This window comes from Micromys minutus, assembly GCF_963924665.1.
Source record: "Micromys minutus genome assembly, chromosome: 12".
NCBI classification, from domain to species: domain Eukaryota; kingdom Metazoa; phylum Chordata; class Mammalia; order Rodentia; family Muridae; genus Micromys; species Micromys minutus.
This window is the reverse complement of record NC_137981.1, coordinates 50,174,909-50,187,468: the sequence shown is the minus strand read 5'-3', so window position 1 is coordinate 50,187,468 and position 12,560 is coordinate 50,174,909. Positions and strand designations below refer to the sequence as shown.

General features: G+C 52.9%; 1 protein-coding gene across 2 annotated transcripts; it reads right to left on the bottom strand.

Moving 5' to 3' along the window:
• Positions 1-5,270: 5,270 nt before the first annotated feature.
• Positions 5,271-10,196, bottom strand: FGF17 (fibroblast growth factor 17; the record flags this gene model as incomplete). Of its 2 annotated transcripts, none has more annotated exons than XM_080926249.1 (5): positions 5,271-5,564; positions 6,943-7,049; positions 7,250-7,427; positions 9,959-9,995; positions 10,162-10,196. In XM_080926249.1, the coding sequence occupies 5 exons, from the start codon at positions 10,194-10,196 to the stop codon at positions 5,271-5,273; spliced, it is 651 nt and encodes a 216-aa protein (XP_080782375.1). The 2 variants fall into 2 exon arrangements, with proteins under 2 accessions (XP_080782375.1, XP_080782376.1); XM_080926250.1 differs by having other exon boundaries at positions 7,250-7,394.
• Positions 10,197-12,560: the final 2,364 nt, after the last annotated feature.

Genomic DNA, 12,560 nt, shown 5'->3' with positions numbered 1-12,560 from the left:
GAGCATTGAGACCCTGCAGACAGCAAGGACCCTGACTGCAGGACGCACTTGGGTAAGAATAATTTTACATCATAACTAAGGTAGTTCATGCGAGCCTGCCTGCACATGTGCTGCCTGGCAGAACTCTAGAGCTTAGTACGTTACAGTTCCTTATTTCCAAAACTTTTGTCCTTTTGAGACTCCGTAGAGCAGCCTCAAAGGTTCATCAACCAACCCTTTTTAAGCCTCCTACATGTTGGTGTTAAATACATAAGCAGGGTGCTCAGCTTTATTTCCAAGACTTCTGATCTACTATTTGGGTTTCTTTTTTTTAACTGATTTTTTTCTTAAAGATTTTATTTATTTTTATATATGATAAGTACATTGTTGCTGTCTTCAGACACACCAGAAGAGAACCTTGGATCCCATTACAGATGGTTGTGAGCCACCCGTGTGGTTGCTAGAAATTGATGGAAGAATAGTCAGTGATCTTAACCACTGAGCCATCCCTCCAGCTCCTTTTCTCTCTCTTTGTCTAAGACAGAGTCTCATTATATAAGTAGCTCAGGTTGGCTTTGAACTTGAAATACTCTTGCCGAAACTCTCTGACTCCCAAGCCATAGAACTATGGACTTGTGCTACCACACTTGGATGTTCTTTTATCTTAATTTTAAGGAGAGAGAATTCCAAAAATGCAATGAATGAACCATGCTTTTATGGGTTAATCTCTCCAATTAAATTCAAGTGCCCCGAGAGCTCCATCTTCTTCAACATTTTAATTAACAGAGGTTCGGCACAGGACCGAAGGGAGGAAATGAATACTTAATTCAAAGTAACTGCTCAGGACCATCCCTTCCCAGACTGCACCTGAGGGCTCTGGCTTCCCATCCCTCTGCTTTGTGACAGACAGCATAGAGCAAGACAAGAGTAGCCAGACAAGAGCACACTAGTGGACCACCCTTCGGACCTGAGAATGGGCGTGGCTGTAGTGGCTCATACCTGGACTCCCTGCACCTGGGAGGCTGACAGGAAGACAGCTGCAAGTATGAAGTCAGCCTGGGTGTCATGGTGAGCCCTGCAGCGTAAAACCCTGTCTCATGAGACTGTATATGTGTATGTGCTTATGATGTTTGTGTGCGTGTGTGCGTGTGTGCGTGTGTGCGTGTGTGTGTGTGTGTGTGTATTCATGTATAGGTGACAGAGGACTAACATCAGCCTCTGATCAGTTACACAACATACAAACACACACATACACACACACACAAATAAAACAACACAAACCAAGGGACTAAAAAGATGGCTCAGCATTTAAGTGCACTTCCTGTTCTTTGGGAGGACTTAGGTTGGGCTCCCAGCACCCATTTCAAGTGGTTCAAGTGCCCACAACTCTAACCTCAGAATATTTAACCCCACTTCTATCTAAAGGCGCCAGGCACACATACGGTGTGCAGACATACATGCAGACAAAACACTCACACACGTAAACAAAAACAGGCCCAGCCAGACAACTCAACTGGTAAAGGCGCTGCTGTCAAGCCTGAAGACCTGGGTTTGATGGCTGGGACCCACATAAAGATGGAAGGAGATGGCTCAGCGGTTAGGAGTACTGACTGTTCTACCAGAGGTCCTGAGTTCAATTCCCAGCAACCACATGGTGGCTCAGAACCATCTGTAACAGGATCTGATGCTTTCTGACGACAGCAATAATGTACTCACATAAAATAAATAAATCTTTAAAAACAAAACAAACATTAAAAAAAAAAGATGAAAGGAGAGAACCAACTCCAGCTGTTCTTTCACACGAATGCTGTGGAAAGTGTGTCCACACATAGACCAGGCATACACACACAATAATAAAATTAGCAAAACAGAGGGGGTTGCACTTAGTGTATGGGTGTGTGTGTGCACTCATTTCTGCTCACAGGACAAGTGTTCTTGTTTTGCTAGTGTCTATAAAATCTTGGGTGGGGGCGAGATGGCTCATCGGTTAAGAGCACTGGCTGCTTGCTCTTCCAGAGGTCTTGAGTTCAGTTCCCAGCAACCACATGGTGGCTCAGAACCTCTTCTGGTGTGTCTGAAGACAGCTACAATGTACTCATAAATAATTCCTTTTTTTTTTTAAAAACCTTCACATGGAGGCTGGATAGGAGGTTTGTAAACAGCGCTGGGCCTCCCGGATGTATGTTTGGCAGAAGTGGGTAGGCAGAGACTTCATTTACATAGAACCTCAGGAGGCCTGCCAAGGAGCCTTACTAAAGCAGTGTATGCAAGGGGCTGACAGCTAGTGGGTGCCCATGGCTTCCAAGGTGACAACACTCAGGAGAGAAACCCACAGAAAGACTTAGGGAGGTCTCTACAGGAACAGGACAGCAGAGCCAGGAAGGACAGTCTACTGCAGGCCAAGGCAAGGACTGGAACAAGACTCTGGCTAGGCAAGCAGGAGGCCACTGGCTACTGCCATCCATTGGCTTAAGTAGAATCAGCTGTGTGGCGTTGGAAGCAAATGGACACCAGGCCCTTTGGAGACAGGAGTGGAGCGCTGTGGACTATTTGTAAAGTACAGTAACGCTACATCACAGGACTGGAGTCCCATCTCTGCTGCCCCGCTCCACCTCTTCTCCCTGGATGGCTCCAGCTTGCCCCCTGTAGCAAGAAGCAGTTGTCAGAGAGCCCTTTCAGAAGCCGCTGGGGCTGCTCACATATTTGAAAGCCATTGAGAAGCCGTTTTCCTATCACAAACTCCTTATGCTAATATCCAATATTATCCCTCATCACTAGGGACTCATTCCTCTTAACCTGCTTCATGTACATGCATGTATGTATGCACAAATGTATGTACGCATATATGCATGTATATATGTATGCATTTAGGCAGGGTCTCAACCTTGTCTTAGCTTCCAGAGGACTGGGAAGACATGGGTATGCCACCATGCTTGGCTTTGCCTTCTCCATTGTTGTGTTTTCCTGTCAAACCAGTCTAGAAGGCTATGGGACTTGAAAAGCTACCTAGGGAAGAAAGCCTGCCTGCTGGGCAGACACACTGAGAACTGGGGTGAGGAGTAGGTTTTGAGCCCAGCCTGGGATGGGATGGGAAGGGATGGGAAGGGATGGATCTCAGACTCTCCGAGACGACCTGGCCTCCCGTCTAACCCTGCTCTCCAAAGTTGCCCTTTACTCTTTGGCATACATACTTTGTCCCCGAAGGCCCTCACCTCAGAAAGCAAGAAAGGAAACAGTGAGGGCTTTCTGGAGCTGGCCCCGAGAGGCTTGTCTGTGCTGGGGAGGTCAAAGAGGGAGGGAGGGGCCGAGAAAGGCCTGAGAAGAAAGCCGAGGCCAGACAAAGGACCCAGTCCACCTTTGAAGCTGTCTCTAACCCAAGAGGGAGGGTGGGGGTGGGCCAAGGCCCGGCTGGAGAGGCAGTCTAGAGTCTTAAAGAATGTCTCAAATTCCTGCAATAATCAGGGATCAGAGTCCCCCTCCTTCTCAGAGTCCTCCCAGCCCCCCAAAGTCCCAATACTCCACACCTTGGGGGCCCAATTCTTTGTCCTCTAGTAATTGCTGGGTGTTGCCCCTGTTTTAAAGACCCATTGAACTCACCAGGTATCAGCTGCAGCCCCAGACCACCCGCCCTACACACACCCCAGAAAACTACCCCCAACACGTCCGGCGGTCTTCACTGGGATTAACGCTCTTTGTGATGGGGGGACAGAAAAAAAGCAACCTGGTGAAAGCAATTATGACGAACTGGAAGGAAAATGTCAGTCCTAGGCTTGCGGGACCTCCCTCTTGGCCGTGTCGGCTCCTCCTTCTAAATGGCCCAGGGTTGGGGGGGGGGTGGTCAGGCTCCGTCCCAGCTCTGAGTTGGTTCTGTCTGCTGCAGCCCACCTCCGGTTCGGACTACATCAGTGCCCTTGCCCTACAACTTCTGGGCTTTTTGAAGTAATTCTTAGAAGAGGAAGAAGGCTAGCTTTCATCCCTCTTCATAATTCTCCTCTCCCAACATTTTCGTAAACGGGAAATTTTCGGCTGAGAATTCCGTCAGCAGTAGAGAGTACTGAGAGGAGGGTCCCAGACACAAGGACCTCCTCCCCTTGACAAGATTAAAAGTCGAAGTACCGTAGGAAAGGCGGTTTTATGGTTTCCACCCCTAGGCACACCTGGAAGTCTCTGGGAAAGCCCACCCGAGAAGCGCGGTGGGGGCTGGGCGCCCTCCTCCTCCATTCCCAGCCTGCAACCGCTTCTAATTGAGGCTTGCCCTCAGGTGTGCCCCCGCCTCCGCCCCTAGGGGGACGTGGGGAAAGAACAAGGGGACACATTCTTACCCCCGCCCGTTTCCGCTTGCCCCAGACCTCCTCCCACTTCCAGCCCAGCTCACCGGAAAAAAGCAATCTTGCTCCCTGCGAGGTGACTTCTGGCGTCTCCAGGCTGTGATCCTGCCACCCCCCCCTCCTCCCCCGGCCTGGGCCCCACAGGACGCCTGTCCCTGCTAGCAGTCGCTCAGGGCCGCGCCTAGGGGTTGGGTTTTCTTCTCTCCTACAGGTAGCCGGGACAAGTCGCGTGAGCCTGGACATCGGAGCCCCGCGGAGGGAGGGGCCGCCAGTCCCCCGAACCAGGGCGAGCCTTGGCCTCGCGGTACTGCGCAGCGGGACAGGCAGGCTGCAGCACCTGTGTGCCCAGGCGCCCATCTTCCCCAACTAGCACCTTACTTCTTGGTGCGTGCCGCCAGCACCAGACACTTTGCAGTTGAGTTCTGCCCACCTTTCTTCAGCGACCCGGTTACAGGAAAATGGTTTTATTCTGGGGCTTGGGGTGGGGACGCAGGCCTGGGGCGAGAAATATGAAGTGACTGGCTTTTGTTTCTCTTTTTCTGTCTCTGTTTTTAGAAACAAAACCGTAAGTCCCTACTGTCTGGCCAAGAGTTTGGTTATTTGGTTCAGATCAGAGAGGTTCTGGGAGCAAGATTTGAGCACAGTTGTGCAAGATCTGGAATCTGCTGACCTGCCTATTTTAGGTAGACGCTGGGAAACAGGCATTTTAGGTCAGGGGGATCCTATTTCTTATCCAAGGGTCTGCTTCTGGCCTCAAACCTGCTCCATAGAATGGTGCCCATCCTAGGATACACAAGTACTGTCTCTTCCCAGTGGGAGTCAGAAACTTCATGGCCTCGGGGGTCCTTTTGGAGTCTGGCTCCCCACCTTCCACCCCAGCCCCCATCTTTGGATGAGTTAAGAGAAGAGAGGAAAGGCTGCCGAGGGGCATCTACCCAGCCTTGCACACTAGGGCCTCCCTGACTACGTTTGGGACTGGGGTCTCCGAGTGCGCTTGGTCCTGCGAGTGGGGGCGGAACCCACGAACTCGAACTGCTTCTGCCTTTCAGCATGGTTGGGGAAAGGCAGCTGGCCTTGGTAGAGGCGCTTGATGAAGTGGGCCTCTCGCTGGTTCTGGCGGCTCCGGGAGGCCTGGCGTGGCCGGCCCTGCCGGGTGAAAGCCATGAACCAGCCCTCGTGCCGGGCGTTCTGGAAGGCTGTGTAGTTGTTCTCCAGTACGATCTCAGTGAACACGCAGTCTTTGCTCTTCCCGCTCGGCTGCGGAAGAAAGGAGCAGAGGAGGGGAGTTTGTCCATTCACCCTGGCTGGGTTGTCTGCCTTTGGGCCTAATTTTTGTAGAACCCATGTGGGAGCAAAAAGTCATTGTGTTCTGTCTGGTGATACGGGCACCTTTGTTAGCAAGGCAGTAGTGGGTAGAACATACAGGCTGTGCTTGGAGTCAGAGCTGGACTTAAGTCATCTGGTCCTTATGCCTCTTGAGGAAGCCTTGAGAGAACATTGAATCTCAGTCCCCTTGGATACACACAGGTAGGGTCGAGATCGGGTGATAATAATAATTCAGTGCTGGGGGGTGGTTACATGGCTCGTGAGAATTCTATGCTGTCTGGGTGAAAGCTGTCAAGGGGACAGGATAGGAGAGGGGTCAGAAATAGCCGCCCCCTTGACCTCACAAGCTTTGCCTTACAGGTGACAAGTGAGAGGTTATTTGGTGAGCATCAGTCAGAGCTAGCCATCAAGATTGGTTGGTTCTAAGGCAGGGTGGCGCTGTCTACACAGTCAGTGCTTGGTGTGAGCCTTGCTTGTCACTGTTACGGTCCCCACTGAGCTTGGGAGAGCTTCAGCTGCACACAAATATGGCTGCCACACAAACACATCAACGTACAACATCGTGTGGATGGTGAATTCCTCCTGGCCGCTGCTGGGGGAATATTCCTCACCTCAGTATCAGGTTTTATGCGGATGCCCTGTCCCTTCAGCAGGCCAGGAGCTACAAGGACTCTTTTAAATAGAGATTTGGGGTGTGGGGGGGAGATGGCTCAGTTCACTGGCTGCTCTTCCAGAGGACTAGAGTTTGATTCCCAGCAACCACATGGAGGCTAAAAAAATGTAGCTCCGGTTCACAGGGACCAAACACCCACTTCTGGCTTCTATGAGCATGTGGTACTTAGATATGAATGCTGATAACACACCCATACACATAAGATAGGAATAAGTATCTTAAAAATCAATAGGGAGTCGGGGAGATGTCATTAAGAGTACCGACCGCTCTAGCAGAACCTGAGTTCAGTTCCCTGCACCCACGTGGCGGCTCACGACCATCTGTAACTTTTAATTCCAGGGGATCCCTCCTTACCTCCATAGGTACCAGGCACACACGTGGTGCACAGACATGCATGCAGACAAACCACTCATACACACAAGAGAAAAACAAACCTTTAGACAAATAAAAAAGATTAAATAGATTGGGGGGGAACGGGGTGCTTGTCAAAATAAGACCTCATCCTGTCAAGCAGGGGCCAGGCTTTAGACTTGTGAATTAGGTCAGCAGCAGGAGTGGGGTGCACTGGCGTGGCCTTGCCTGCCCTTCCTCCAGTAGGGAAGACACAGCTGTCTGCTGCTGTGTCCAGGGCCTCACCTTCCCAATCAGCTTGCCCCGCTTGTTCATACAGATGTACTTCTCGCTCTCTGCCCCCTTGATGCGGACTCGGCTGCCGAAAGTGTCCGTCTCCACGATCAGTTTGGCTGTGACCAGGGAAGAGGGAGAAAGACCCGAGTCTATTGGGGCTGTCACTCAGGGATGTCTGTGCAAGGGCTCTCCCCAAACTGTCTGCCCTTCAAAGTCAGATCAATACTTCAAGCCCCCTGACCCAGGAAATGTGGGGAAAAATCCAGGGACTAGACTATGTGGGAATAAGTTGTCTGGGGCAGGGGCCAGGGCTTACCGAACTTGTTACCATCCTCAGCGGTGGCAGAGATACGACGTCCGGTGACCTGCACGTGCTTGCCACTGGTCCGGCTGTAGAGCTGGTACTCACGGATTTGTCGCCTGCTCAGCTGGTCAGTCATAGCGCCCTGGTCCCTCACGTACTGGTTAAAATTAGGAGACGGGTGATTCTCCCCCTTTGCGATTACCAAGGGAAAAATAGTGTCAATTTGCTTTGGATGACACCACCATTTGGCCCATCTGGGGAGAGGGGTGAGGACCTAAGTTAAGTGGGGCTGGCCGTGAGCCCGGCAGTGTGTGGTGCAAGCTCTGCCCACGATCTTCCCGGGATGCTGCATGGACCAGTTGTTAATTTGGGAGACTTGTAATTGTCAGTCTTGGGAAACACGAAACAGTACACATCTGCAATCATAACAGGCTGCTGGAAGAAACCTTCAAGGCTGTGTGACCGTCCTGTCCCCGTGTTCTATAGGACAGGTGCATGGGACATGCACCTCACAGCCAAAACCCCTTCCTTTTTCTCTGGGGTCTTGGCTCTATTAATCAGGACCTAGACCACCTCCCCCACCCCAACTCTGCCTCTAGCCCTGAACACCTGCACAGAGCAGATGGTTTGTTAAATGGGTGTGCTTAACCACTGGGGGGGGGGCATTGAGGGAGGCTCTTAGGTCCTTATTAAAAATGTCCAAGCAATAGCTGTTCTCATGGTCACCTGCCTGCCTGTGGCAGTTACCTAGGTACTTAGTAGCCTGCCTCCTAGGATGGTTCAAGGAACCATTTCCACCATATGTCAAGCCTGCCCAGTACCACATCTTCACACTGGGGTTTTTGCCTTACCCAGCCTTACCTGAGTAGGATAGAAACATCATTGCCCCATCTCCAAGGTGCCCTCTAGGGTGCCAGCTGCCAGCTGCTGGTTATAGCTTCAACTCAGCCTTCAAGACTTGTCTTGGGACACCCTCCCCTGCTGCTAATACCTAAGTCCGACTACAATGCTCTCAGGCGGAAGGCCAGTCACTTGGACCAAGACAGAGCTAGACCCAGCTCAGCATGTATTAGGAAACAATATCCTAGACAGAAGGGTGGGTTATGTCAACTTAGGGGGGTGCTCGTAACCTCAAGGCCGAGGTTTGACCTGCTCAGGGTTGAGCCCTTCCTCTGTCCCTGCTCATTCCCAGCACCAGTCTGTAAAAGTCAGGAGTTGCCAGACCTCTAGGCGAATAAGAAACATCTTGGGGACCTACTGTGCATCCCACCCTAGAGAAACGTGAGAGCAGCGCTGGTGGTGAGAAGCACACTGCTTAGCTCTCACAGGCCTCCCTCTGGGGTGGGCTCCTGTCTATCTCGGCCTTAGCCTTCTGGCCCAGGTTCAGGATGTCCGCCCCACTTGGCGGGCAGCCTTCTCCTGGCAGTCTCTTCCAGGTCAGGGGCAGATAGCAGCCTCCAAAGCCCCCTCCTCTCCTTGTCCCCCTTCAAGTCTTTCACAAAAGTAGCCCACGCCCTCCCCCCCAACAGCCCACAGCCCACAAGTCCCTCTCCCACAGGACCTCGCCTATTCCTTTCATGTTCCCGCTGTGGGGGGACCTCCCCTTCCACCGCGGTAGACAGCTGCTTGTCAGACAGCCCCTCAAGCATGGCTGTGGTTCAGCCTGTTGCCCCCCCCCAGGGGGGTGAAGGGGCACTTCAAGGGGGAAAGGACAGCCTTGCCACCTTCCCTGAGTCCTGAATGGGGCCTCAGCCAGGCCATAAACGCCTAGGCCAGCAGCACCATTGTGCTAATTTCCTTTCTAGAACAGGTTGGACCCACCCCCAGCCCCCTCCCTGCCAGGCTGGGGGCTTTCTTCTTACTCTCCCTAGATGTGTGAAGCAAAAGGCCTGGAACGGGCTAGAGAAAAAGGAGGAAGGAAAAAGGGGGGTGTTGTCTCTCTCCCACCCCCCCACTGCTTCAGAGGCAGCCCCTTCCTACTGAAAAGGCATTTACCTTAAAAAAAAAAAAGTCCCCAGTGGATGGGAAGAGGAACGGGCCTCTGGCCTGGGAAAGCCAGAGCATCTCTCCCCAGAGCGGTTCTGGACCAGTGCATTTTAATAGCTGCACTCTTATGAAGGATCACAAAAAAAAAAAAAAAAAAAAAGGGACAGGGCCTCGCCTTGAGCTGGGGGCTGAGGCTTGGGTGTGGGAGGTGGGGGCGGTGGAGAGGTAAGCCCTGAATTCCATTCCAAACAAACCTTTAGGCTTGACCTAGGAACCCTAGCGGTAATGGGTCTACCTGGTTGGATACTCCAACTGTGCCTGAGACCCAGGTCCAAACATGTTAGGAGGAATAGACAGTGTACCGAACACGTTGTTTCGAACCCAAACCCTTCAGGTGCCTGCAGGTAGAAACCTTACCTGAACTCTTGCCTCCACTGGCTTCTAACTGCCCAGGGCTCTCACTCCCTCAGGCATAAACAACACGCGGCCCCCAGCCCTCCGAAACCCAGCACAGAGAGATGAAGAGAGTAGAGACCAGGATGGTTGTTAGAATGACCTGAGAGGCAAACCTCAGTCTATTCCCCCATTTCGATTCAGTCTGGTCTCCAACCCACCTTCTGAACTGACCCTCCAAGCCTCAACAGTTGCTTGGCTAGGGGAGGCCAGTCCTGCCTCCCCTCCTTCGAGGTGAGGTGGGAAAGGTTGGGGGTTGGGGGGCTAGGCAGGGGTGCCTACCTGCGTTTGACAGCAGAGAATCAATAGCTGCAAGCACCTGTTTGGGGAGACAAGGCAGTTCCAGGTGTGGGCACCCCAGGGCACACCCATCCCCCACCTTTGTCTTGCCCCACCTGCCCGATGGTAGTCCCTGGGGGGGGGGGTACAACATTCCTGGGGTTGAAAAAGACGAAAAGAACTCCAGGCGCAGGCAGCACACTTACAGGGTAAGGTTAGGCATCAGGCGGGCAGCTCCCATCGCTGGAGAGACTTCTTGGGGCGATTTGCCCCTCTGCTCCCCAAACTCAGGAGCGGATGTGGGCAGGCCCCTGGGGTAGAGTCCCAGAAAAGCCAAGGTCTCTCGGAGCCACAGGTTTTCAGGGATGAAAGGAATGAAGGGAAGGGGAAAGCTAGCAGAGGGGGATAAAGGGGAGGCGTAACTGAGAGACTGAGGTGCGAGGTGTCCACCTTCCGGGGCCAGTGGCTGCGAAGCCGGAGTGGTCCGATTGGCGTACTCGCTCTCTTGGGCTACTGGCCTCGGGCAGGGGTTCCCGGGTGCAAAGGATGGAGCTGCGAGAACGTCCTCTATCAGGAGGCTGGCCCCTGCGATCTCTCTTGATTTATTCGTGACCCGCACGGACCTGCCGGTCTCCGCCAAGTGCGGGGCCAGAGGCAGGCACAGGGAGGGAGGCGCCTTGCCCTCCCCCTCCTCAGGGTCAGCAGCTCCCGCCCTCAGGTTTGATGCCGCAACTTCATCTCCTCAAGAATGAGCAGCAGGTACCGAGCTGGGGCTGGGGTCTCGAATTCTGGCTCGGGGTGGGAATTCCCAGCAGCAGCCTTAAAAGGAGGAGCCTCCCTCCAGGGAGCAGGGGTGGGCTTGGCTTGAGCGGCTGCTGGCTCAGCTTCGCTGTCACCCCTTGCCACCAGGAAGGAGGGGTAAGGCCGTAAACAGTGGGTGCAACAGGTTGATGCCACAGACGGGGAGTCAGGTGCAGCTAGGGCTCTTGGAACGATCTCAATGCTCACAAAAACTGATTTGAGACGGAAACCCGAAGCAAAGTGGGGGTCACTTTTGCCTGAATCTTTGTAGTCTGTTTTTAAAAAGGGAGGGGGTGTCAGCTATCGGAGTATTGGAGGACCAATGAAATGACGGCCAACGAGGAGATCCCTAAGCTGTCTGGGCCTTATTTGGGGGATGATACCCAGCCCTAGCCTGTCAGGCCCCAATTCACCAGTGTCCCCTAGCCTGGAATGCAGTGCCCAGAAGTACGGACAGATGACCACTAATTCCATGTAGCTGGGTACCCAAATCACCTATATGAACTGCAGTTTGCGGATAGGAAACAGACACATTGGGAGGTAACTGGCTCAGAACAAACCAGCTGATGAGTGAAGGGGTCACATTCCCAGAATCTAGGCTCTTCGTGTTCCTTGGAATTGTGACTTCACCCTCCAAGGTCCCAGCCCGCCGCTGGCTATATTTTTATTTTAGGGCTTAGAGACCTTGGCAGAATTTCCCCCCTCTTCTCCCTTCTACGGAGACAGGGTCTCACTGTGTAGCATCAACTGACCTAGAATTCACCGTGTAGACCAGGCTTGCCTCCAGATCCCAGGCCCAGCTGCCTCTCTCCCATGCACCGTGATTAAAGGTGTGCTCCACTGCATTTGACTGTGACGAGACAGGCAGCCGAGGATCTGAAAACTGGTGACCAGTTTCTCTGAGCGGAGGAGCAATTCGGGGAGTCTGAGCTCTGGCTCCTGTTCCCTCAGTTCACTGAGCAGCACACAGGTGGATGTATTTGCCTTCTCACCTTCCTGAGTTCCAGCAATCCACAAAGTGGTCTGCCACCCTGCGCCCCCCACCAACTCCCAGCAAGCTAGTGGATACCTCCCCCGGTCCCCTAAACAAGGCCTTTGGCCAGCTCTAGTCGGGGCCTTTAGAGCTCCGCCCTCTCTTCCGCAGACTTAAAATACCGCTGCAGGGGGCCTAGGAGTGAATTTGGAAGAGCTGTTTGAGAAGGTGGGAATTGCCTGGGGGAGCTGAGGGGTTTGGAATTAAAGCTAGGGCTGGGGGCTGGCTGGGGACACAGCTCTGTTGGTAGAAGGCTGGCCTAGCATTTATGAATTTGTGGGTCCTATCCCTAGCACGGCTTAAGCCAGGTGTGGCTGCATACCTGTAAACCAGTACTTCAGAGGCCCAAAGCGGCCAGGGGAACAATTCAAGAATCAAGTCATACTTGATACTTAAGCAAGTCTGAGGCCAGCCTGGGATATGAAACAGACCAGGCCAGGCACGGTGACGCACACCTTTAATTCCAGCATTCAGCAGGCAGAGGCAGGAGGATCTTTGTGAGTTTGAGGCCAGCTTGGTCTACAGAGGGAGTTCTAGGACAGCCAGGGCTATATAGAGAAACCCCGTCTTGGAAAAAAAATAATAAACACAAAACCCCAAACAAATCAGAACTAGAAGGTAAGTGATAGCTTGTGTCTAACAGCAAGTGACTGTGTGCTGGGCCAAGGGGACGGTGCCCAGCAGAGCACTGGGCTGCAACCCAGTTTGATGGTGCTTCAGCCAGCTTCAGCCTGCTCAGTTCAGTCCTACTGGGCACACCTCTACCCTCAC